Here is a 21,456-nt window from a genome sequence, read left to right as displayed (position 1 = left end):
AGACAGGGAAGATCAAGGCTTTAAATGATTTATTTAGTACCCTGGAGATTTTTTTTATTTTCTTTTTCGTTTCCACATAAATTACACAAGCACTTTATAAAATGAATACACATAAACCACCTTATAAGTGCATAACTTAAAAAACCAAACGAACGAATGCCTTTAAAAATCTCACTGAAAATAGGTTTTCTGATTGCTTGTTTGTACTAGCTGCTTAAATTGGCAGTGCTGTTTTAGATTATAAGTAACTGAAAAATATATACTGTATATATATATCTCTATATATTCCTGGCATTTGCTATAAGAAGTGCTTTGTTTAATTGTGTCTCATTCCCTCAGTACAATTAAAGAAACAACTAAGTTAAACGGTTGAAAGTGAAATCCATTTTTTGCCATCAGGAATTGCCTTCTAAAGGGAAACAGGTAAAATAAAACATTGGACAACATTTTGCAAATGATATGGAAATAATCCACAGAAAGAAACTGCATTACCCCTACAAACTGCCACCAAGGTCTTCTCGTTATTAAAACACACACTGATGGGCACGGAGTCTGTGGCAGCCAGGGACAGTTTGGGATCTTCATACAATTGAGATATCATATTTACCGTCCTCAGGAGTCTGTCAGATCCTTCTCTTATTCCCCCCTCACAAGAAAAAATTAATGAAAAAGGGGAGGAGAGACGGCGAGGTGAGATCCGAAGGGTTCCCATCTGGCGCAAGCAGAAATTGCTGCTGTTTCCTCCATTTGTTGCATCCCCGAACGTCTCCGGCGCAGCCGACCCGAGGAGGCTCACGGCAGAGACGCGCTTTCCAGGGAGCCTCCTCCTTTTGTTTCAAGCCATCAGTCCAAAGTATACATATATATATACACACATACTTTATATATATATATATATACACACACACAGATTCATAGAGGTGACCCCAGGCTTTGCACCGCCGCCAGCAGATTCCAAAGGAAGTTTTCTCTCCCCTGGCTGGGTGAATGCTGGCAGCCCTGTCTGCAAGGGCTGGGCTTTTGTCTGGCACCACCTCAGCAAGTTCATGGTCGGCACCAGAGACTTTCAAGAGAACAAAAGGGCTGGGGGGGGGGGGGGGAGACGGGAAGGTGAGACACCACCACTGCTCCAGCAACTCCACGGGCAGGGAGAGTTTTTGGGGTGGTTTCCCTTCCTTTTGGTCCTCATGGAGAGTTTCCCTGGCAGGATGTGTGGGATGCACGTGTGGCTGGAGGACCACAGGGTGCCAGCCTTCCCTGGAGACAAACAGGGATGCCACGGTCCCACCGGGGACAGCCCCGCCGGCAGAAGGTGCACGTGCCACCGGCGGGTGCCAGCCTTATTCGCAAGCGGAGGCGACGGTGGTGACGCTGGTGATCTTGGTGGAGTCGTCAGACCAAGGCTGGAGGTTCTGGAGAGCGAAGAGAGAGGAATTGTGGACGCAGATGGGGTCGGCTTGGATGGGCTGGTTGATGGTTTTTTGGAAGGCCTCCTGCTGCAGCTGCATGAGGATGCGGTTTGCTTGCTGCCGCTCGGCTTCCCGCTCCTCCGCCGTCTGCCTCCTAGGAGAGAGGGAGCAGTTAGGGGGGGCCTGGAGGAGCAAAGGAGGGGTGTCTCTGGAGAGAAAGTGTTGCACTGGATGCCTAGGGCTGGGGGGGGGGGCGGGTATGAAAAGAGGGTGTCCAGCCACAGCATGGTCACACATCCCCTGCACAAGCTGCCAGTAATGCCATAAACCGGAGAATGGGGTTGTCTGTCTTACTGGCCCCAGAAAAAAATCGCTCTGATCAAAGAGAGACGGGAGCAGCCCAGAGCTCTGGTTTATTTTCTGCCCACGGGAAAAATCCAGGCAAAGCCAGAACACCCAAAGGGGCACACGACGGGGTTCCAAAAGGTGCGTTTCCCTGCAAACATGCTCTGTGCCCAGCAGCGAGAGCCAAGCACTCAATGTCCCAGCGAGGAGCGCGGGGCAGGAGCCAGGTGAGACATCACCGACTGGCAGTGCCACACGGCTGGGAGGCGGGTAACACCCCCCGGGCATCGCCTTCCCTGCAGCCAGGCCTGCCAGCTCCGCTGCCGGGCTGCGGTGGCCAGCTGACAAGAGTCTGGATGAAGGCAACAACACGCCCATGGTAGCTAGGGCAAAAACGAGCAAAATGTCACCTAAATACTAGAAACATTTTTAGCAGTGAGAAGTATCAAAGCCCAGAATAAACTGTCTGGGCAGGGTGGAGGAAAACATTTTTAAGAGGTTGGACACACGTCTCTCTGGAATGACACCAACAGAGCTGATCCCGCCAAGGGGGGGCGGGGGTTAGGGGGCCCGCAAGGGTCCTTTCCAGCACTGGTAGAGTCCCAGTTGTGGGTTGTCTAGGAGGAGGGGATGGGATAGGTAGGAATGGCCTGAACACACTTAAATCCACAATGAAAATCCCACACACCCCCTTGCTGAGATGGCAGGTCAGTCTGGAGGCTGCAGGCTGTGGTCACCTCTGCTTTTACTGGTGAACATCACCATGCACCTCCAGTGACGCTATTGGAAAAACCTGGGGGCTAGTCCCAGAATGTTCCCTAAAGCTCACCCTCCCTCGGTCACACCCCTGGGCCCAGCCGATGGTCTGCTGGCAGCTTCAGTGGATCAGTGACAAGGGAAACGGCAGCTTTTTAATTTAGCAACTCAGGGGGACATGAGACGTCTCATCTTCTCTGGCTGCGGGGATTGGAAGTGGCAGCTCCAAGCTCACTGGTGACATCTCGGAGCACGTGGCAGGGGGTCCCTGGGTCCTCGCTGGGGAAGTGGGTGAGGGCTGGATGCAGGTGATGGGTCTCTGGGGCATCTGAGCCTCCAGGCGTGAGGCCAGGGCTCCCGTCCAGGGAGCAGGTAGCTCGGGGCTCAGTCCCTGCTCTAATCACTGTGTCAAAATCTCACGTCAGACATCCTGGGGAGAGGGGGCTCAGAGCAGCACCGGCCCTCCCCATGCAGCCCGGGAACAGCTCTGTCTCTGCTTCAATGAATATTTAATGACTCCCTGCACAATGAAGAGACGCTCCGGGAGGAGGGAGAGAGCCCCACATCCAGGGCGGTCAGGATCATGGTGTCTGCAAACACCCGGCTCCCAAATATCTCCCTGCTCCAAGCAGCTGGCCCATTCATGCATTCATGTCAGGCTGGGATTTGCGGGTTCAAATCTGCTTGGAATGAACTAAACCTCAATGCCTGTGTCTCAAGCAAGAGCCCAAATGTGGAGAGGGGATCACACAGCCACCTCACTGCAGCAGAGACACCCAGGCAAGGGGCAGAGGCCAGGCTCTCTCCCCCTAACCTGCATTTATTTAAGCAGTTAAATGCCTCAGAGGGCTTAAAGCGACTCTCTCTTCTCAGATATTCCCCACTCCCTAGCTCAGACCATGCCTGCGAGCAGCTCCTTCCAGTGCCCAGCTTCGGAGCCCACGACCCCGTTCAGGGACCCAGGGCGGCCAGCCGGGTGTGTGCTCAGCCAGGGGCACCCACACCTTCACCGCAACACCCAATGTGCATGGGTGCAAACAAGCAGAGCTTACAGGCCCGAGTCCCTCTGGCTCACGCTGGTGGGGATTCTCCCATCTTTAATACTCTGGCTGAGGTCAAGCTGCAGCCTTTCCCTTAGGCAGAACCAGGATTTTGTTTCTCTTTACCCAGCTATTTTTTGTAAAATGTATGAATAGGTTTGTATCCTCTGCTCTTCTGCCAAAGGGGGCTGAACTTAGCCAACAGATGGAAAGAGTATTGACAGACAGACGGAGAGCCAGCCAAGCCACATTTGCCTCACTTCCTTAGGAAACCAGGTTGGAAAACGTAGCTGACCCCATTCCGCAGGACTGTTCCTCCTCCAGGACTGCTCTCAGCTAACAGAGATCACTCCAGCGGGAGACTTCCTGACACCTGGGGAGCTGCTCTTCATGGGATCCTTAAGAAAGGACTTGCTGGGGGCGGGGGGGACTCACCCACGCCCGTGGATTCAAGTTCCTTGTCCCCCATTTCTTACCCAGCCCCAGCATGCCCAGGCAATCACCGTCCCATTCACCCTCGGGGGACCCTGGCGAAGCCCTTTTCCCCTGCCTTGATGAAGCTACTGCCTGCCTGCGCCCAGTGCTCGGCACCCAGCAACCCCCCTTCTCTGACCTGCCAGGGGGCTGCCCCTCGCCCAGGTCCCGTGTCCCCCCCGCAACGTGCCTGTTCCCAGCCCGGAGCAGCGCAAGGCAGGCACCCAGGAGCGGGGTGCGTCTTCCAGGGACACCCCAGGAAGCTGCAGCCTGGGAGAGGCAGGGTAACGGCAGCGGAGCCCCGGAACCTCCGTGTGAGCCCGACCTCCTCCTCCCCTCCTGTCCGGCTTTACCGGCACGCCCGGGGAAAAAACAAAAAAACAAACAAACAAAAAAGCATTTTTGGCAAGGATGTGCCATAAACCCCGCGGGGGTGAAAATTTTCGCGTTATGCAGGGCCCGATATCCCGGCAGCCCCGGGTGCAGGATCCGGGCCTCGCACCCACGCCGGGGTGCAGCCCTGCCTCGGCGCCGGAGAGTCCCGCTGCCCCCGCGGCCGCGCACCGACGGGTCCGGCCCTGCCGCCGCTTCCCTCCGCCCCCGGAGAGCCGGCCCCGCCACGGCTCGCTGCCGCCCCGGGCGCACCCCGCCGGGCCGGGCCGGGCCGGGCCGAGGACTCCCGCACGCTGCTGCCGGGGAAAGTGGTGCTGGAGCCGCTGCACCCACTGGGCTCCCGGCGATACAGCCAGCACCCACCGCGCACACCCCCGCACGGCACACTGCACGCACACACGCGTATTCACACACACATTCATCCACATTGCATACATGCACACCTACTTGCACGCACACAGTGTGTTCACACAGCATACATTGTGTGCACACTGCCTGCACTCACGCTGCACACGCATCCATATGCACATCTGGCTTGCATACACACCCATGTGTGTGCTCACACACGGGCATACACACTGCATGTGCACACATCCACATGCACAGGGCCTTCACACAATAGCATTCACACGCACGATGCAGAGTTATACATGCACGCCCTGCTTGCACACACACCCACAGGTGTGCATGTACTCACACTGTATGCACGCACAAGCACGGCCTACACACACCCCACGCGCACATTCATATCCACAGACACTGGACACACATGGCTGTGCATACGTACACGCATTCCCACACATGTATACACACACATGTACATGCACACACACACACGACCCCCCTCTGTGTGTACTAGAAGGCCTCGCACCCCCACACGCAGCCACCAGTGCCCTTGGCAGAGCTGGCAGCAGCCGCGCCTGCTCCCCCGGGGCCTGCCCCAGCTCCTGCCCCCCGGCTCCACTGAAGACCCTCAGCCCCTCACCTCCACTTGGTGCGCCGGTTCTGGAACCAGGTTTTCACCTGGGCATCCGTCATCTTGAGGGCCTTGGCCAGGGCAGCACGCTCGGCCGAGGCCAGGTACTTCTGCCGGTGGAAGCGCTTCTCCAGCTCGCAGATCTGCAGGCGGGTGAAGGAGGTGCGCGGCTTCTTCTTCTTGGGAGGCGTGCGGTTCTGGTAGGGGTGACCTATACGGCGTGTTACAGTGAAGGGTGAGAGGGCCACTGGGAGGAACACGGGAGGGGGGGGGATGAGAGGCAAAGAAGCAAGCAGCGACACATCAGCAGAGGGGCTCCGGCTCCCGGGCGCTGGGCTGGGGACACCCCCCGCTGCGAAGCCGCCGCTTCCCCGCCGACACCCGCGCACGGGTTGCAAAAAAGCGGCGGCGGCCCCGGCGCCTTCCCCGGATGCTGCGGACACCCGCCGGGCACCGGTCGGCTTTGGCGGCGGGGAAGGTGGCCGCTTGCCTGGAGAAGTACCTCGGAGGAGAGGCCCGTAGAGCGGCAGTCGGCCCCGGCGCCGAACCGGGGCTCCGCGCATCGAACAAACGGGACCCGGTTTAATTTCGTTTGGGTGCAGCCGTAACCCCGCCGTCTTCGGGCCTGGCGTTTCGTACGCAGGAAATAACTTCCCGGGCTGGAAACAGGAGTTCCGATTCGTTGTGCTTTGGGGTTTTTTTAAATATTTTTTTTTCTTTCCCCCTCACAAAAAAAATAATTGGGGAAAACTCGCGGCGTGTCTCAATCGGGCCAGGCCAGGAAAAGGCTCCGTGAAATTGAGCCCGGTGCCCGCCGGGGGAACGGCCCGTTTGTTCGCCCGCGGCCGTACCCGAGCCAAGCGCCAGCGGGTCGAAATTAAACGTGAACTTGCAAAAATCGGGCCTTAGTTTCCGCCCCCGGGAAGAGGGGCTGGTGCGGGCGCTGCAGGAGCGGGGGGCTGGTATTTTCCCCGTTACAATTTCGTTGCTTTTTTTGTTTGCTTTTTTATTTTCGTTGTTCCGAGTTTTTGCTTTGTTAGCGCCGAAAGACGAACGCAGATACACCTGGAAACGGCGGCGGGTCGGGAAAGCGGTCCAGCCCGAGCCCGGCTCAGGGCTGCAAAAAGTCCCTTTTGGCGAGGGAAAGGCTGAGCCGATACCCACAGCCGGGGAAAAACAGCCCGGTTACGGTATGCCGGGGAAACACAGCCCTACAACGGGCCGGCCATCCCGGGCTGGCGAGGGCCGGGGCGGCCGAGCTCCCTTCCCTCCGTGCCCCGCCGGAGCCGCCGGGCCGGGCTGTGCTTCCGAAATAACCCTCTGATCTAAAGGAAACTTTCCCCGGGTGTTGGGTCGGGTGGCGGGGACCCATGCCCGGCGCTTGCGGGAGGCGTGCGGAGTTTGCCATCCCGTTTCCTCCCTGCCCGCCTTTCTCGGGCCGCATCCGAGGAAGAAAAAAAAAAAAAAAGACAACAAAACCCCCCACAACAAACCAACCAACCAAACCCCCCAAAAATAAAAATTAAAAAAGCCAAAGCCAACGCATTTTGGGGGGGGGGGGGGGGGGGGCGGCTGAATGCGCCTGATTTTCCACCCCTTCTTGCTTCTGGCCTCCTCCGGGACCGACTTCCTAGGGCGATCCGGGCCGCTCTCTCCACCCGGGGCCGGATCCTGCTTTCACCGGCGGGCACTGGCTGCCGCGCCGAGGCCGGGCGGCGGGGAAGGGAGCGGGGCGGCGGGAGCAGGGAGGGAAGGAAGGGTCCCGGTGGCCCGACTCACCTGTGAACCTGTCTTTTGTGTACCGCCTGTTGCTCTCCATCCAGGGGAAAGTGAGCCCCGTGAGACTGTTCATGCCGTTCACCGCCGGCACGGCGGCGGAGAGGGGCTGGTGCACGCCGCCGGCCACCGGGCGATGGGCCGGGACGCGGATCACCCCCCCGGCAGAGCTCAAGGTGTTGCCGTTCATGCTCACCGCCATGTTCACGTTGTAGGAGCCGGGCAGGCCGCCCATGCTGCAAGAGGTGCCGGTGTAGGCGCCGGCCGCGCCGCCGCTCGCCCCGTAGCCACCCGTGACCGTGTTGTAGGCGCTGCCCACGATGCAGCCCAGCCCGTAGTCCGCCGAGTCCTGCAGCCGCGGGTGCGACACCATGCAGCTGCCCGGCTCCGAGGTGTTGAGGATCTGGTCGATGCCGAAGCTGATGGGCTCGGCTTGGCCTTGGTGCAGGTGGTGAGCCCCGAGGTGCTCCATGCCGCCGCCCGGGAGCCGCCGCCCGGTCTCGGCAGCGGAGCTGCGCACAACGCCCCGGGGCACCGGGGCCGGACCTCCGCCCCGGGCAGGGCAGCACAGCCCCGCACCGCCCCGAAACACGGCAACGGCAACGGAGCCGCGCACAGCCGGGGCACGCCGGCTACGCGCTCAGTCCCATAGCACAGCAGTCGCGCACCCCGAGACACACCAGCAGAGCCACGCACAACCGGGACACGACAGCTACACGCTCAGCCCGAAAACACAACAGCAGAGCCATGCGCAACCGAGGCACGGGAGCTAAACAACCCCGTAGCCCAGGACACGACGGCCGTGCCCAGCCGAGGCAGAATTGCCGCACACTCGAGGCACAGCCGCGCCACACACACCCACCTTGGACCCAACAGCCTCCAAGAGCAGAGGCGCGACCTCCCCACCCACGCACACAGGTCCCCTCTCCGACGAGACCCAGCACCCCCACGCCACCAAGACACAACCACCCGAAGCCAGGAGCCACTCACCCAACACCCACACACATACACGCGCGCACACACGAAGGTGCCCCCGGGACCCCTCGCCGCCGCGGGCGGTGGGGAGCCGAGAGCCCCGCGGAGCGGCGCGGAGCAGAGCGCGGCGCAGTGCGAGTGCGAGCGCCCCGCCGCCCCGCTTGCCCATCAATCACGCTACCCCAGGCCTGCTGCTCCCGGGCCCTCACTCTCCATTGGCTGGATGCTGAAAGGAGCCGAGTGAATGACAGCGGAGAAAAGCATACGAGGAAAGGAGTTTCTTCTTCCCCATCTCCCCCCACACACCCCCCCAAAAAAAATCACCACCCGGCTCGGCCGTATAAAGTCAGCGCTGGGTGCGTGTAGGGCATTGAGGTGGGTAAAGGAGCGGCGGGTACCAGGAGGACGTTTTGTCCCGGATTTTGTGGCCGTGGGCTGCTGGGGAGTGGGGTCCTGGCTGCCACCCCCCGCGGGGGTGTTGGGCCCTGGGGATGTCGCGGGGCCGCGATCCCCGTGGGCCACCAGCTGATCCCGTTCGACGGCTGAAGCCGGAGGATCCCCTCCTGGAGGGGTCCCAGATCCGCCCTGCCCCTTTTCTGGCAGAGGGGTGTTCTCAATTTCAAAAGCCAAAAAGCCGCGGAGGAGAAGGAGGCTCCCCCATCTCCAGACCCCAGAACAGGGACACGAGGGCGATCAGGAGAGCCCCCACGGGTGCCCAGGCCCGTCGAGGGGGTATCATGGGAAGAGGCGATAGGCGCCTGGGGCACACCTTTCCCCGGAGAACCGAGGGGAGCTCATTCCCCCGAGACGAGGGCCGGTCCCAGCTGCTCCCCCCCGGGGCAGCGGCGCACACCGACGCGAGGGCTGAACGGGGCACTCGCTGCTGCCGGCCCCGCCGTCTGCCGCGGCTGCGCCTCCGCCTGCTCGCGGGGAGGTGAGTGCTTTAGTTAAATAAATAAATAATTGAAAGCCGCTGCCGTAATTTGCTGCAAAACTTGTTTTGGCCCCGGCCCGTCGGTGCTCCCGCTCCGCGCAGCCGGGCGGGGGGGCAGAGCCGCCGGTGGGCCGGGGGCACGGCCGGCTCCTACCCCTCCCCTGCTGCCGACCGGCTCTGCCCAGCGCGGCCCGACGCTCCCGGCCGCGGCGTCGAGAGTTTCCCCGCTGGTTTGTGCTCTGCCAGCACCGGGAAGCCCCCTCCGTCCTCCCTGCTCCTGACTGGGACCGGCCCGACAGGCCCCCTCCTCCCCGGCTGGGGCAATCGCTGCCCTCTATGTCTTCAATGTGCCGGTGGTTTAGTGCCCACGGGGAACCGTGGGGGTCCTGCAAGACAGCCCGCTCTGTGCCATCCCCCATGTACTGGCATAGAAACCCGTGCCCGTGCACTCAGGTACATCTCCTCACGCACTGTCATACGTATACATCCTCACACACACACGGCCTCACCTCACAAAAGTGCACACACACTTACAAACACCTTCACAAGATCACAGGCACTCAGCCCGTGCAGCCACGCAGCCCCACACATTCGCTTGCACAAACACCTACATTTGTGCACACTTATTCACACACCCCCCATTCTCACAGACACTTAAACCCCTCCCTGCACCCACACAAATTCACACACGTACACCTTCTCACTCACACATTCACAACTGTATGCGTTCACACACGCACATTCACTCCTACAACATGCATTCACACACCCCTATGCCTGTGCATTCAGACACCCCCAGACACACCGGTGCTCGTGGGTTCCTGCCACCCTCACCCTAGCCACAACCCTGCTGTGACACCCCAAAACCCACTGCTATCACAACACCCACCACCATGGCCCCACACCGGGGAGGCTGTGAGGGCACAGCAGGCAGCAGCAGCCCACAGTCGCCCCTCGGCCCCATGCCCAGCCGGTGCCCAGTGCCCGGCCAGCCTGCTCCCCCCCACCGCCCAGCCCTGCCGGCCGGGGTCAGGTTTCCCCCCCTCCCCATACCTGCCTCAGTTCTTGACTTCTGAACTCTTCAGGGAACTCGCTGGCGCCAGCTCCATCAACCAAAGTCCTTGTGGTTAGGAGGAGCTGGGAGGGGAGGGAGGGAGCGAGGGCTGGGGCCATCAGGGCCAGGAGGCTGCCCTCGGGCTGGGGGTCTTCTTGTCCCCCCAGGGCTGCAGCTGCCTCTGCCCTTCTCCAGGACCAGCCTGAGCTTCTTCTCCAACCCCTTCCCACACAGGGGATGTGGGGCAGAGCCTGCTCACCAGCCCTGAGCATGTCCGGTTGTCTCCACAGGGAAGTGGCAAAGCACACCATGCCAGCCCCACACGGTGCCACAGAGTCCCCTGCCAGCAGCTCTGACATCCAGCTCTGCTGCTGAGACCCAGGAGGTGCCCCCTCTCCAGTAAATAACACAGCTGTCTCATGCTGCTTTTGCACACCCCAAAGGCCCTGGTCGATGCTGAGCAAAGCCTTCGGCCTTCCCTACGCGAGAGATCCCCCAGGCTGAGCAGATGCCGAGGGCCCCGAAGGGACTGGCCCCGAGAAATCACAAGGTCACCACCAGTGAGCCAGCCTGGCTAATGAGGGTCACAGCCCCCGGCTGCTGAGCCCAAGGTAGGGGCTTTTGGGCAATAAAACCTGCCAGGAGACAGACTACAGGTAAGTCGGGTCTTTCTCTGCCCAGTGCCCAGCGAGGACAAAGGAGAAGGGCAGGCAGGGCTAGGTCCTGACTGGGATGCAAGAATCCTGGAAGTCAATGGGAATTATTGATGGGTTTTGGGATGAGGCACTGACCTAGGATTTAATCTCTGCACAAGCTGCAGACCTCACCTGCAGCCTTAGGAAAGCCACACAGCTTTGGAAGTTTGGGCACTGCAACACCCAAGCTCCAGGACACCACTCAATTCATATGCTCCAGTTCAAATAGCTCCTGGTCTCAGTTTCCCCCTGGGCTCTCCAGGGCTGGGGCTTGAGCAGTGCTGTAGAGCGTGAGGCTGCAGAAATGCCCGGTGTCATGAGAGCTGGCAACACAATTTATAGCCTTTGCATCCAGCTCTCTAATTTCCTCTAAGAGGATGTGCAGCGCTGCAAGTTCACACACCCGGACACGTCAGGGTCAGTTTTGGTGCTTTCGGGTTCACATCCCAATGGGAGAGTTTACAAAGGTCAGCACCCACTTCGAGGTGCATCCAATGATCCTACAACTAGATCCCTGGGGTGGGGGGCAGAGGCACCCCAGTCTAGCTGGCTCTGCTTGACTGGTGCTTGGGAAGCAGATTCCCAGCCAGCATCATCCAGCCCACTGAGAGCTGGATTTGTCTGGCTGTGCTGGGGTTCTGGATAAAAAATAATCCAGAGATGACACTCCAAGCAGATCTCAGGGAGACAGACACTCTCAGGTATTTGCCCAAAGAGCTACTTAGGGCAGTGGGGTTTCCTTTGGCAAGAGAAATCCTTTTCTGCAGGTAGCATCAACAAGCTGGATCAGCCCTCTTCAGAGGTGAAAGAAAGCCTCCAATGCAGGAGCTGGCACATGCACTAAGTCGCTGCAAAATCAGTACATTGAGGAGCCAAATGCCCTTGATCTCTACTTCTTCAGAGTGTCTCACCCCGTTCAAGTACCCATGGCTACTTACATATTCCTGCCAGCCTTGAAACTTTTGTCTCCACTCATCTGCCCTGAGCAGCTGCTGGGACAGGCTCATTTCCAAAGCAGTGGTTCAATCCTACTCCAGCTGACGGTTGGGGGCTCAGTATATCCATGCTAGGAGATGGCAATGAAGATGAGGGCCCTTCCCATGCTGTATAAGGCCCCCCTCTCCCTCCCCCATGAAGGCCTGGGATCCTTTCTCAGGTCCTCTCATTGATCCAGTGCATCTGCCTCCTGCTAGGAGAGAGGGGCAGCCCAGCCAGGGCCTGACCTCCACCCTGCACTCCTCTTTTCTTCTGTCTTGCTGGCTTTCCAGGGCTCCCCTTATCCACCGAGCTCCTCCCGTGAGCTCAGCATCACAAGCTGCTTCCCTGCCTCGCAGCTGCTGGCCAGGAGACCGCTGCGAAATACAAGCCCTCCTGCAGGGACCGGGGACAAAAGTGGCATGTCTGGGACCTTGGCAGGGTCCCAGCAAAACGCACCGGACTCGCTCTGAAACCTGCACTTCAAGCCCCACTTTCTGGAACCTGTAAAATCCTCCCATTTTCCTAAAAGGAGAGTGAACGATCCTACCGCAGGCAGGTGCATGGTGACAAACACACCCGCACCCCATCAGCAGAAGGGTGCACCCCGACTCCTTCCCTTCCTCGCTTCTTAATTCGTTTAATTCGTTGAGCTGGGGACTCCCCCCAGCCCCGGGTGATTATTCACCCTTCCGCACATCCATCACCTCCCGCAGCTCTTTCTCTCCCTCCCCGACCCCTGTGAAATCAATTACGGCGGAGGAGCCGGTGCCCGGGCGGGGCCATGTGGGCCGGGGCTGCGCACAGGATCTCGCCGGACGGCTCCGCCGAACGGCTCCGGGGCAGGGCGGCCCCGCCGGGCAGCCCCCGCCGCTCCCCGGAGCGAGAGGAACCGGTCCCCGCTGCCATCGGTGCTCCGCCTCTCAGCGCTGCCGCCTCCATTGAGTTATGTCGCAAATGTCGAGACAGCCATCGATAGCGAAGCAGGGGACCCCCGCACCAACCAGCCGTCCTCCCGCGGCAGCGCGGGCTTCCCAGGGCGGAATCTCGTTTCCCGCATCTCCCACCGAGACCCGCCCCACACGGAGGGTCCCCGGAGCCCCCCCACCCCGCCAGCGGCGGCTTTTCCCCGGCTCCGCGTCCGCGGGAAGGACGGGCCGCGCTTCCTGCGCATTAAAAGCAATTAACACCATTTGGGGAATTTTTAATTGCTCTATAAAGCACGCTGTAAATAATTACTCCCAGCTCTGTTGATCCCTCGAATACGCACTGACAGTTGTAATTTATGGCTTTGGAAACGTGGCCCCTTGTATTCAGCATAACTCCTTATTACAGTAATGACTTAGCGCCGCTGCACTTAATGAGTATAAAGTGCCCGGCGCAGCGGGAGCGGGCGGGAGCCGCAGCATCGCACGAACTTCGCCCGCAACAATATTTCTCCCCTTTATGGTTACAAACGACCGAGGAGCTACGAGTTAATACGGCGGTGAAGGAGCGGCGGGGCCGGGGGAGCGCAGCAGGGCCCGGGCGGGGAGCGCGGCCGGATCCGTGTTCTGTCAACGACATCTCCCGGGACAGGGGTTATCTACGAAAAATAAGTATTTAGAGCAGTCCGAAAACTCGCCCCTCGCCTCCTTGTAGCCGCTGGCTGCCTGCAGAAAATAGGTTCAGGCGAGGGAAGAGAACGGCCACAACTCATCGCACCTAGCGGCACACGCAAGCCGCGGCGCCCCGAAGGGCAGGGCGGCCTGCACCCACTCCCCCCCCCGCCCCGGCTGCCTCCCTGTCTGTCGCTGCCCCCGGACTGACCAGCTCCGTGCAACAGGCCGGGGGGGCTCGCATCCCTCCCGGCCCCCCCCGGCCGGGGGTACCCGCGGGAGAGGAGGGAGCAGGGTGGTGGCCGATGGGGGTGAAGTGCCCGGCGGCACCCCATGAATATTCAATGGTGCCGGTTGCCGGAGGAGCATCTGCCAATAAGTTATTGGTCCTGCGGCACCAGCCCCTCTCTCCACCGTGCAGAAATGCGTGTAATCCCATTAGCCCCGTCCCCTTGGCCACCAGCCCCGCTAATGAACGGCGTCTGGCCGCCATCCCCGAGGGCACCGACAGCAGCGGGGGACGCTGGGGGCTCTGCCCCGTTATTAACTCCCAGCTTAATTACACCTCCCGTGCCAGTTACACCAGCCGTGCGGTAATGGAGCACGGGTGGGCTAGACACCCGCGTGCCTCCGCCGCCTCCTCGTGGGCCTCCCCCGCTCCGAGATGAGGTGACCCCTGCGACAACCAGGCCTGTCGCGACAGAGTGTGGCAGTCGTGATTTCGCCCCGATCCTGCGGCTCCCCCGCGCCCAAGGGGGCTGCTCACCGCCCCCGGCCCCGGCTGCGGGCAGCTGCCTTGTTTGTTCGCTCGCCGGGGGAGCGGCGGCTGCTTTTGTCTCCTGCCCGCTCCGAGCCCTAGGCCTTTTCCCCATCAGACAAAGTCCTGTTTTGCCAACAGATTTGAGTCTCTCTCTCCGCCCCCCCCGTCCTCCCCCATCCTAAAAGCAGCCCTGAGGGGCAGCGGCGCAGGCAGCTCCGCGAACGCCGTGCAGGCAGGGAGCCGGCACGCCCTGCCGGCTTCCCTAACAAAGTAGCTTTCACTAATGAACAAGAAGATCCAATAATAATGGTCTTAATTATTGCAAACATTGTTACGGGCTTAGCTATAAAAACCTCAAAACCCTCCTCGGTAAATCCTCGCGGTTTTTTGGGGTTTTTTTTCCCTTTTTCCTCTCCCCGAGGTTAATTAGCACGCAAAAAGCAAATACAAATTATGGCAGAACCAATGGGTAAACTTAAATCTAATTTGTTGCTGTTTGCATTAGCCTTCGGAGAGGAGGGCCGGGCAGGAGGGGAAGCCCCCCCGGCAGCTGCCATACAGGTGGGCGGCTGCGGGGACAAGTCCTTGCCCTGCCCGGGGGTCCCCTGGGTCCCCGAAGTTAGAGGACTCCGGCGGGTTCAGACGCTTTTCCTTCAACGGCAGAAATACATCCAAGTTCTGGCAGGGTACCTGTAAAACTCGCCGCACGTCGTTTGCGGCGCAGAAGGTACGGAGGAACAGAGGGTGTTTGGGATTAACCGTGATAAAAAAAAAAAAAAAACAAACGGGGAAACGATCTAGAAATAGAAAATCATCGGGGCTTTCAAACCCCAATTCCTCCCCCTTGGCACAACCCACCCAGTACCCAGCACCCCACTCCTCCCGCGGTAAAACACCAAGTGAGCTCCGCCCGGGGGATTGGTGCCCCGGGGATGGATAGGGAGTGCAAGGGATTATCTGGGTTAAAACACGATCGGCCATTGAGGCAAATAGCATTCTTCACACTTATAAGTTTAATTAATTAATTGCATTTTCCACTGTTGTATTAATTGTATTTTCCGCCTGTGATTAGTTGTAACTTCCAGTGCTACAGCCTCCCGATTGACCGAGCAAGCACGGGAGGAAGGCAGAGCCGTCTCCATCCCAAAGGTTTTGCGGATGCTGTTTCTAAGCGGCCGGGAGGGATCCCGCAAACCATCCTTTAGAGAGCACGACAGAAAACAAACAAATTAAACAGGGTGTGTAAACATAAGTCTGGGAGAAGAGTAGGTGACACCGGTTTTTCAGTCCCATGCACATCACCAGCGGCTTTGAATCGCTAGTCCCAGTACAGAGGGTCGGGGTTTTGTGTCAAGTCGCTGTTTCGTGTCACTGCTCCCTCCGCGACTTTCCGGAGCAGGAGCTTGCGAGACCCCAGCAGAGCTCGCAGTGCCTCGCTGGCTGGTCGAGGTCACCCACGGACACCGGGGGCACGAAGGGGTGCGGGTGGTTGCAGGTGTGGAAGTGAGCTTTAATTTCTGGGGACACATACTTGAAGACTCCGAAAGAATGGAACTGTCTGAGGCATTAAATAATCTTCCAAGACGGCTCTGTCCTTTCCGTACCGCTGCCATAGCTGAGCTCAGTACAGCATATCCTGAGAGAGAGGGACAACTTCCAGCAGCTCATACCCTGCCGCAAATTTTCCCCAAAACTGAAAGTGGCGGAGCCGGGGATTCGGAGGTGGGTGGAAAGGTGCATGCCCAGATCCGAGCTCCCAGGGTCGGGGATGTTGTATCCAGGATAAAACTCTGCTATCGGTCTGTGAGGTCCTGCAGAGAAATGCAGTGCTGGCTGGGTGGATTTCAGTCCTAGGAGAAATCCTAATCAATCATTGTGCTTAGCGGGCAGCATTCTCGGAGCTGAGCCCCGAGTGCAGCCTCACCGGAGAGCCTCGCAGGTGCAATTAGGAGTGAGAGCTAACGCCAGGCAGCGAGTGAGCTCGCAGCAATATTTGCAGAGAGATGCCAGGAAAGCGCTGGGGTCCAACACCGTGTAGTGTAGGAAGAAGAGCCCTTGCAAAACCCCGGTTCATACCCCAGCTTTACTCAGTTCCAGGAGTAGCTCAGTGGCAAAGCTCGAGCTTACACAGAGTCCTATCAAACACCGAACTTGCTGTGAGTGAAGCAGCAGTTCAGATATCCTCTTCCCAGTCTCCCACAATCCCCCCAGCACCTTTTTTTTTTTTTTTTTTTTTCCCCTCCCCAGGACTTTTACTGCTCAGAGGAGATGAGCCAAGACATTTCCTTCTCCCCTTTCATAAATATTGCATCTCCCAAATGCAATTACCAAGGGCGAAGCGACACAAGTGTTTGCTAAATAAGATTATGTGATAATGTTAATGTATTTTATGCCTGTGCTGTGACACCAGACAATCCCCCTATTAATAACAGCTCAATGAGATGTGGAAGTTCTTAACAGGGCGCTTTGGGGGATTTGGGATTTTTTTGCACCAGGGGAAAGCAAGCGCAGTGCCATGGCATCGGTTGCAAGGGAAGAAGAGCCATTCCCAGGGATCAACTGAAATGGCAAGTGGAGCTCTAAGTAGCCCAGAGGGTCCAGTTGTGCAGGTAGCACACAGATCGGTTAGCTGCTAACAGGGTGTAAATCACTCACAGCACTTCATAATGCAACAGGCCTACCGAGGTTTGTGCACATTATCATGATCCTGTGACTGAATTACTGCCTGGCTATCAGCCATGCATTATCCAGCATTTGGGGGCCCTGTGGGCTCATCAGAAGTGCTCTGTGCCAGCCCATGTGTCCCCAGCTATTAATAACAGGCAGCGCTGCACCTCTCTCTCTAATGCGAGACCAAGAAAAGCAACAACAAAAACCACCCCTCGGTCCAACTTCCCTCAGTCAGAACAAAATACCCCCATCAAATCTTAGCTCTGCTCTGCTCATCTCCAGCTCCCCAAGCTCTATCTGCTTGTCTTTCCTTTTCTCCAGTGGCAGTGTCCATCTGCCACCTCCTATTGACCCGTCCATCCCTTGTGGTCTTCTGACTCTATCGTATGACTGTCAGCCATGTGCCAATTTGCGTATGGTCAAAAGTAACTGGGCATGTTTGTTGCCCAGCCTGAGACATTTAGATGTGGCTCCTTTTTAGAAAGTGCTTTCAAAACTCTGTGCTGCACAGCCCAAGATTTTCCAGCAGTCCTCGCTCCTAGTGCCCACAGGTTTCACAGAGAAGCACCAGCTCCCAGGTCCATCCATCTGCAGGGCACACAGCAGCCCCGCAATGACTTTGCAGGACTTTGTGGGAAACACAGCAACTTGCTTGTGCCAAGCAACCCATGGGGCACCATGCTGAAAGCATGAGCAGTTCCAGGCATCCAAGTCAGGGATTTCCCCGTAGCCCTTTCCTGCAGACCTGCCTCAGCCCTTGAGCCGACACAGCGTCCCTCCCAGAGCCACTGGACAGAGCTTGGTCCTCTGGGTGGCAGGGCCATCATCCCCGTGTTGATGCAGACAGGGTGATACACGAGTCCTTTGCCTTCTTTGATGCTTCCAGGGCAAATTCCTCCAGAGCCTGCAAAGTTTGCCTCTCTATTTCACATTAGCACTAGTTTGTAGCTGCCCTCTGGCCCCTGGGGTGGAAGGTCAATCCTTTATTTACTTAGTCCCTCGCTTAGTTCATCTGCAGGCCTTTCAGTGCTTTGGATAACAGACACAAAGCGGGCTGCTAACCTGCTCCCTGGCCAGGAGCCTGCGCTCCCCAACTCCTGTGCGAGCATTTTCTTTTCCAGGTGATATCAGTGCAGTGCAGCAAAGCAGGGTGGGCAGGCAGCAGCTCTTTCCTACTCAGGGGCAAGGTCTGATTCAGCATGTAACAAAATGAGGGATGCAGAAGCTTCCAAGCACTGACGTGCTCAGCTTAAAAATCATGAATGGTAGGGGAAAATTTTATCCCTGACATCACGTGACAGGTCCTGCTCGCTGGTGCCTCTGGAGCTGGCACCTCAGAGTCCTTCACCGCCCTGTGGAACATCAGCACCCCTGAACATTGCAGCATCCTTGTGCCATTGCACTCTCAGAATGACCCAGGCCCTGTCCTGGGCCCATCAGATGCTGCTGCACCTGTGAGAGCCTCAGCAGGCAAAGCTAGAGCCCCATGCCAAGCAGGGAAATGTGCCAGCTCCAAACTCCCAGCCCAGCGCGGGCGGCTGGCTCTCCCCTGCCCCCCAACCAGGGATGGCCACAAAACCAGCAGGTTTCAAAACTTGTCTGCTTGCAGGAGCCCAGGGAGTGGCATTTTCCCGGTCCTGTCCCACCTGGGGACAGCCACTGCAGAGCATCTCTCCCCTGACTCAGGATGCTGCAGCTTGCCTTGGGGTGCCTGAACCTGCCCTCAGCCCCCCAAGCCTTCCCTCAGCTCCCCATTATCTGCAAGTAACATCAAACCAAAGCAATCAATAGTAGCAAACAAGCAGTGTAAATAACTAAATAATTATCAAATCCTTACTATTGAATAATACCCACATTAAAAGGATAAATTAAAGTACTTCTCAAGCACCCCCACACTTGCACAGGGTTTAGGCCCTGAAGAAGCAGATGAGGGATCCTAGCTCTTTCAGAAGAGACCACGCACCACATGCCTGCGCAAGACCTGGGGGACAGCCCCGTCCCACCTCTCCTAACAGCAAGGGACCCGCGGTGCTGCTGCAGCCACCACCAGCTGCCAGGAGCGGAGGTAGTTTCCGAGGGCCAGCCAAATGCAGACACAAAAGGGGTTTCCTTGAAGGCTCCTGGCACTGGGAGGGAAACATGCCCTTCACCTGGGTGTCCCTGGCCAAGTGTTTATTCAGGTCCCTCAGAACAATGCTGCAGCCGGAAAAACCGCCCCATCCCCTTTCCCCCCACAGGCTTGGTTGGAGGGGCCATGCATGTGTCGTGTGTGTGTCCCCCGGTCCCCAGGGTGTATGAGCGGTGCCTTGGCTCACAGCCATGCTGCTCGTGTTTGTCATCACGAGGGCTTTTTTTTTTTTTTTTAAATCTTTTTGTTTCCATGCTCTCTCACTCCTTCAGAGGATGGGAAGCAGCATCTTCTTGCAGAGGAGGCTGGGGATTTGAGGAGTTTCAGCCTGTGAGGGAGCATGAGCTCATCTGCCCTGACCCCCCACTGCAGCCCTGTCCCACAGCATCTTCCTGCTGCAGTAGTGCCAGCTGAAACCCAGCACATGCTCTGGGGAGCCTGGCTGCTCCCAGCAAATGTCTGACCCTGGGAGATCACTCCTGCTGAAGAACCAAGCCCCTACTCCAGAGATCCAGGCAAATCGCAAACCTGGCTGCAGCTGAGCTCAGGGGAGGGCAGGCTGTGGTCCAGCCCACCCAGACTTCCACGCTTGAGGGCAGAGGCTTCCCAGGAGACCTGCACCCCAGGGATGGTGATGTTTCAAGGCAAGCTGAGCTCTAGCATCCCCAGAACAGCCACCCTTCCCTGGGCAGCCTGGAGAAATCAGCCAAACAAGAGTAGTGCCCCTGCTGAGGGTTATAGGGCCAAGGCCGAGCCATGCCCCAGGTGCTCAGCATTTAGCAGGATTAAACCCCCACAGTGGTCGGGAGTTTTTATCAGCTGGAGGATGTTGCAAGGCAGTGCTCTGCCTTCTGGTTGAGTGCTCCTTGTGTTCCCTGAGTGAGATGTGTTCTCACTTTGATTGCGTTATAGGATGTGACAAGCTGATCCCTGCCAGGAAATTAATGAGCCCCAAACACCTTGCCTATCCATCACCACCCCAATCAGCTACCTAATGCACTACCCACCCTGGCCACACACCCAGTGCTGCTGGGCATTGAAGGTCGATGACGGCTTGGAAACTTCACTTTCCGAGGACTTAATGCTGCTGCCAGGCTGGCAAGGGGCTCAGTTCGCTAGTGGCCCAGCACATCCTCAGCCCTGCCTACGCTGCAGCAAAGCTTCGCCAGCAAGGGCTGGTTCTCCTGCTGATGCTTCCCTCCAGTCAGCTGTCTCTGACCACTGCCTGTGTTCTCCCTGCCTGTTGCCCACCGGAGTCTCTAAGGCCATCATGGTCCCAGGGCCACGGGGAAATGTCCTGTGACTACTAGCAGACTCAAACCTCATGTTCAGTGACAGCTGGGGCAGGTTAACATGGAGCTGAAAATGAGAGCAGAAAACCTGGGAGGCTGGAAAAGTGTCTCCTCACTGAAAGAGAGATGGGATTTGGGGAAAAAAGTGAAGAAAAATGAGCGTGATTCTAGGGTACATCAGTGGGGAGAGCATCATCTCTGGGTTGCATTTCCTAGACCAAGGGTGCAAAGAGGAATTCACAAAATGCTGGCAAGTGGTAACAGTTTTCAGAAACCATGATAAAAGGAGCTGGAAGGTCAAACGGATGAAGGCACTTCCAACTCCTGAGGGCTGGCGCTGCTCCCCAGGGTCTGGTCTCCGTGTGCTGTATTCGTACCAAAACGAATACATGATGTGCAGAAGTTTTTATGAGACACTGGTGCACCATGCCACATTTGCTCATGCTTGCAGCTTGCAAGGTGGATCCTCTGAAACTGCTGATGGGTTTTGGGTCACTGATGCTGAGTGGCTGATGCTTAGCAGTGCGGCAGCGGTGAAACGACAGCTCCCTGGGCTTGTGCCAGGCGAGCAGCCATACTGCCTGGCACCACAGTGTCCTGCTCACGTGCCCCACTGTGTGAACATCTGGGGCTGGCAGAGGGGTGCTGGAAGGTGGGGGAAGTGGGGGTCTCCACCTCCCCAGGAGGAGCTGCCCATGGAGGGGACGTCCCTGCTGAGAGCCCCAGTGCCTGGATGTGGCTCTGAGAAAGAGGAGCAGGCTGGTAGCTACATCTCCTGCAGTGATGAGACTGGGTGAGCTGGGGGCATTGAAACCCCCAAACCTGCCCAGCAAGGACTGGTGACAGCAGACCAAGGAGTAAAGCAGTTTGCACAGCAGGCGAGGCCAAGCAAAGCCCCCATGGGTCTTCACAGGGTGAGGGCATTTGCAATGTCCTTTTGCACCTCCCCAGCACATGTAAAGAGTCCAGGCAGGGGGTCAGCTCCCGGGGATGAGGTCCTGGGGATGGGGATGTCTGCAAATGCTTTCTGACGAGCTGCTTCTTTCCCTGAGAAAATGGAATTTCATTAAATCAGCTTTGCAGTAGTGGGGGAAATTCCAATGTGCTTGCACTTAGTTTTGTCTCCATTGGATAATTATGAAAAATACAGCTTTCCAAGTGTGTCACTTGTTCTTCTTCAACTTAAAAATTTCTCGTCCACTATGT

At 57.9% G+C, this 21,456-nt stretch overlaps 1 protein-coding gene across 2 annotated transcripts; it reads right to left on the bottom strand.

The window, feature by feature from the left end:
• Nucleotides 1-14: 14 nt before the first annotated feature.
• On the bottom strand, nucleotides 15-8,409 carry TLX1 (T cell leukemia homeobox 1). 2 transcript variants are annotated; one of them, XM_075758054.1, is made up of 3 exons: nucleotides 7,173-8,409; nucleotides 5,403-5,640; nucleotides 15-1,563 (listed from the first exon to the last, which is right to left on the bottom strand). In XM_075758054.1, the coding sequence occupies exons 1-3, from the start codon at nucleotides 7,639-7,641 to the stop codon at nucleotides 1,341-1,343; spliced, it is 930 nt and encodes a 309-aa protein (XP_075614169.1). In that variant the 5' UTR covers nucleotides 7,642-8,409; the 3' UTR covers nucleotides 15-1,340. The 2 variants fall into 2 exon arrangements, with proteins under 2 accessions (XP_075614169.1, XP_075614170.1); XM_075758055.1 differs by having other exon boundaries at nucleotides 5,403-5,604; nucleotides 7,173-8,402.
• Nucleotides 8,410-21,456: the final 13,047 nt, after the last annotated feature.

Source organism: Balearica regulorum, chromosome 7 (assembly GCF_011004875.1).
Source record: "Balearica regulorum gibbericeps isolate bBalReg1 chromosome 7, bBalReg1.pri, whole genome shotgun sequence".
Classification (NCBI taxonomy): domain Eukaryota; kingdom Metazoa; phylum Chordata; class Aves; order Gruiformes; family Gruidae; genus Balearica; species Balearica regulorum.
The sequence above is the reverse complement of the archived record's forward strand: the minus strand, read 5'-3'. Positions and strand labels throughout refer to the sequence as shown.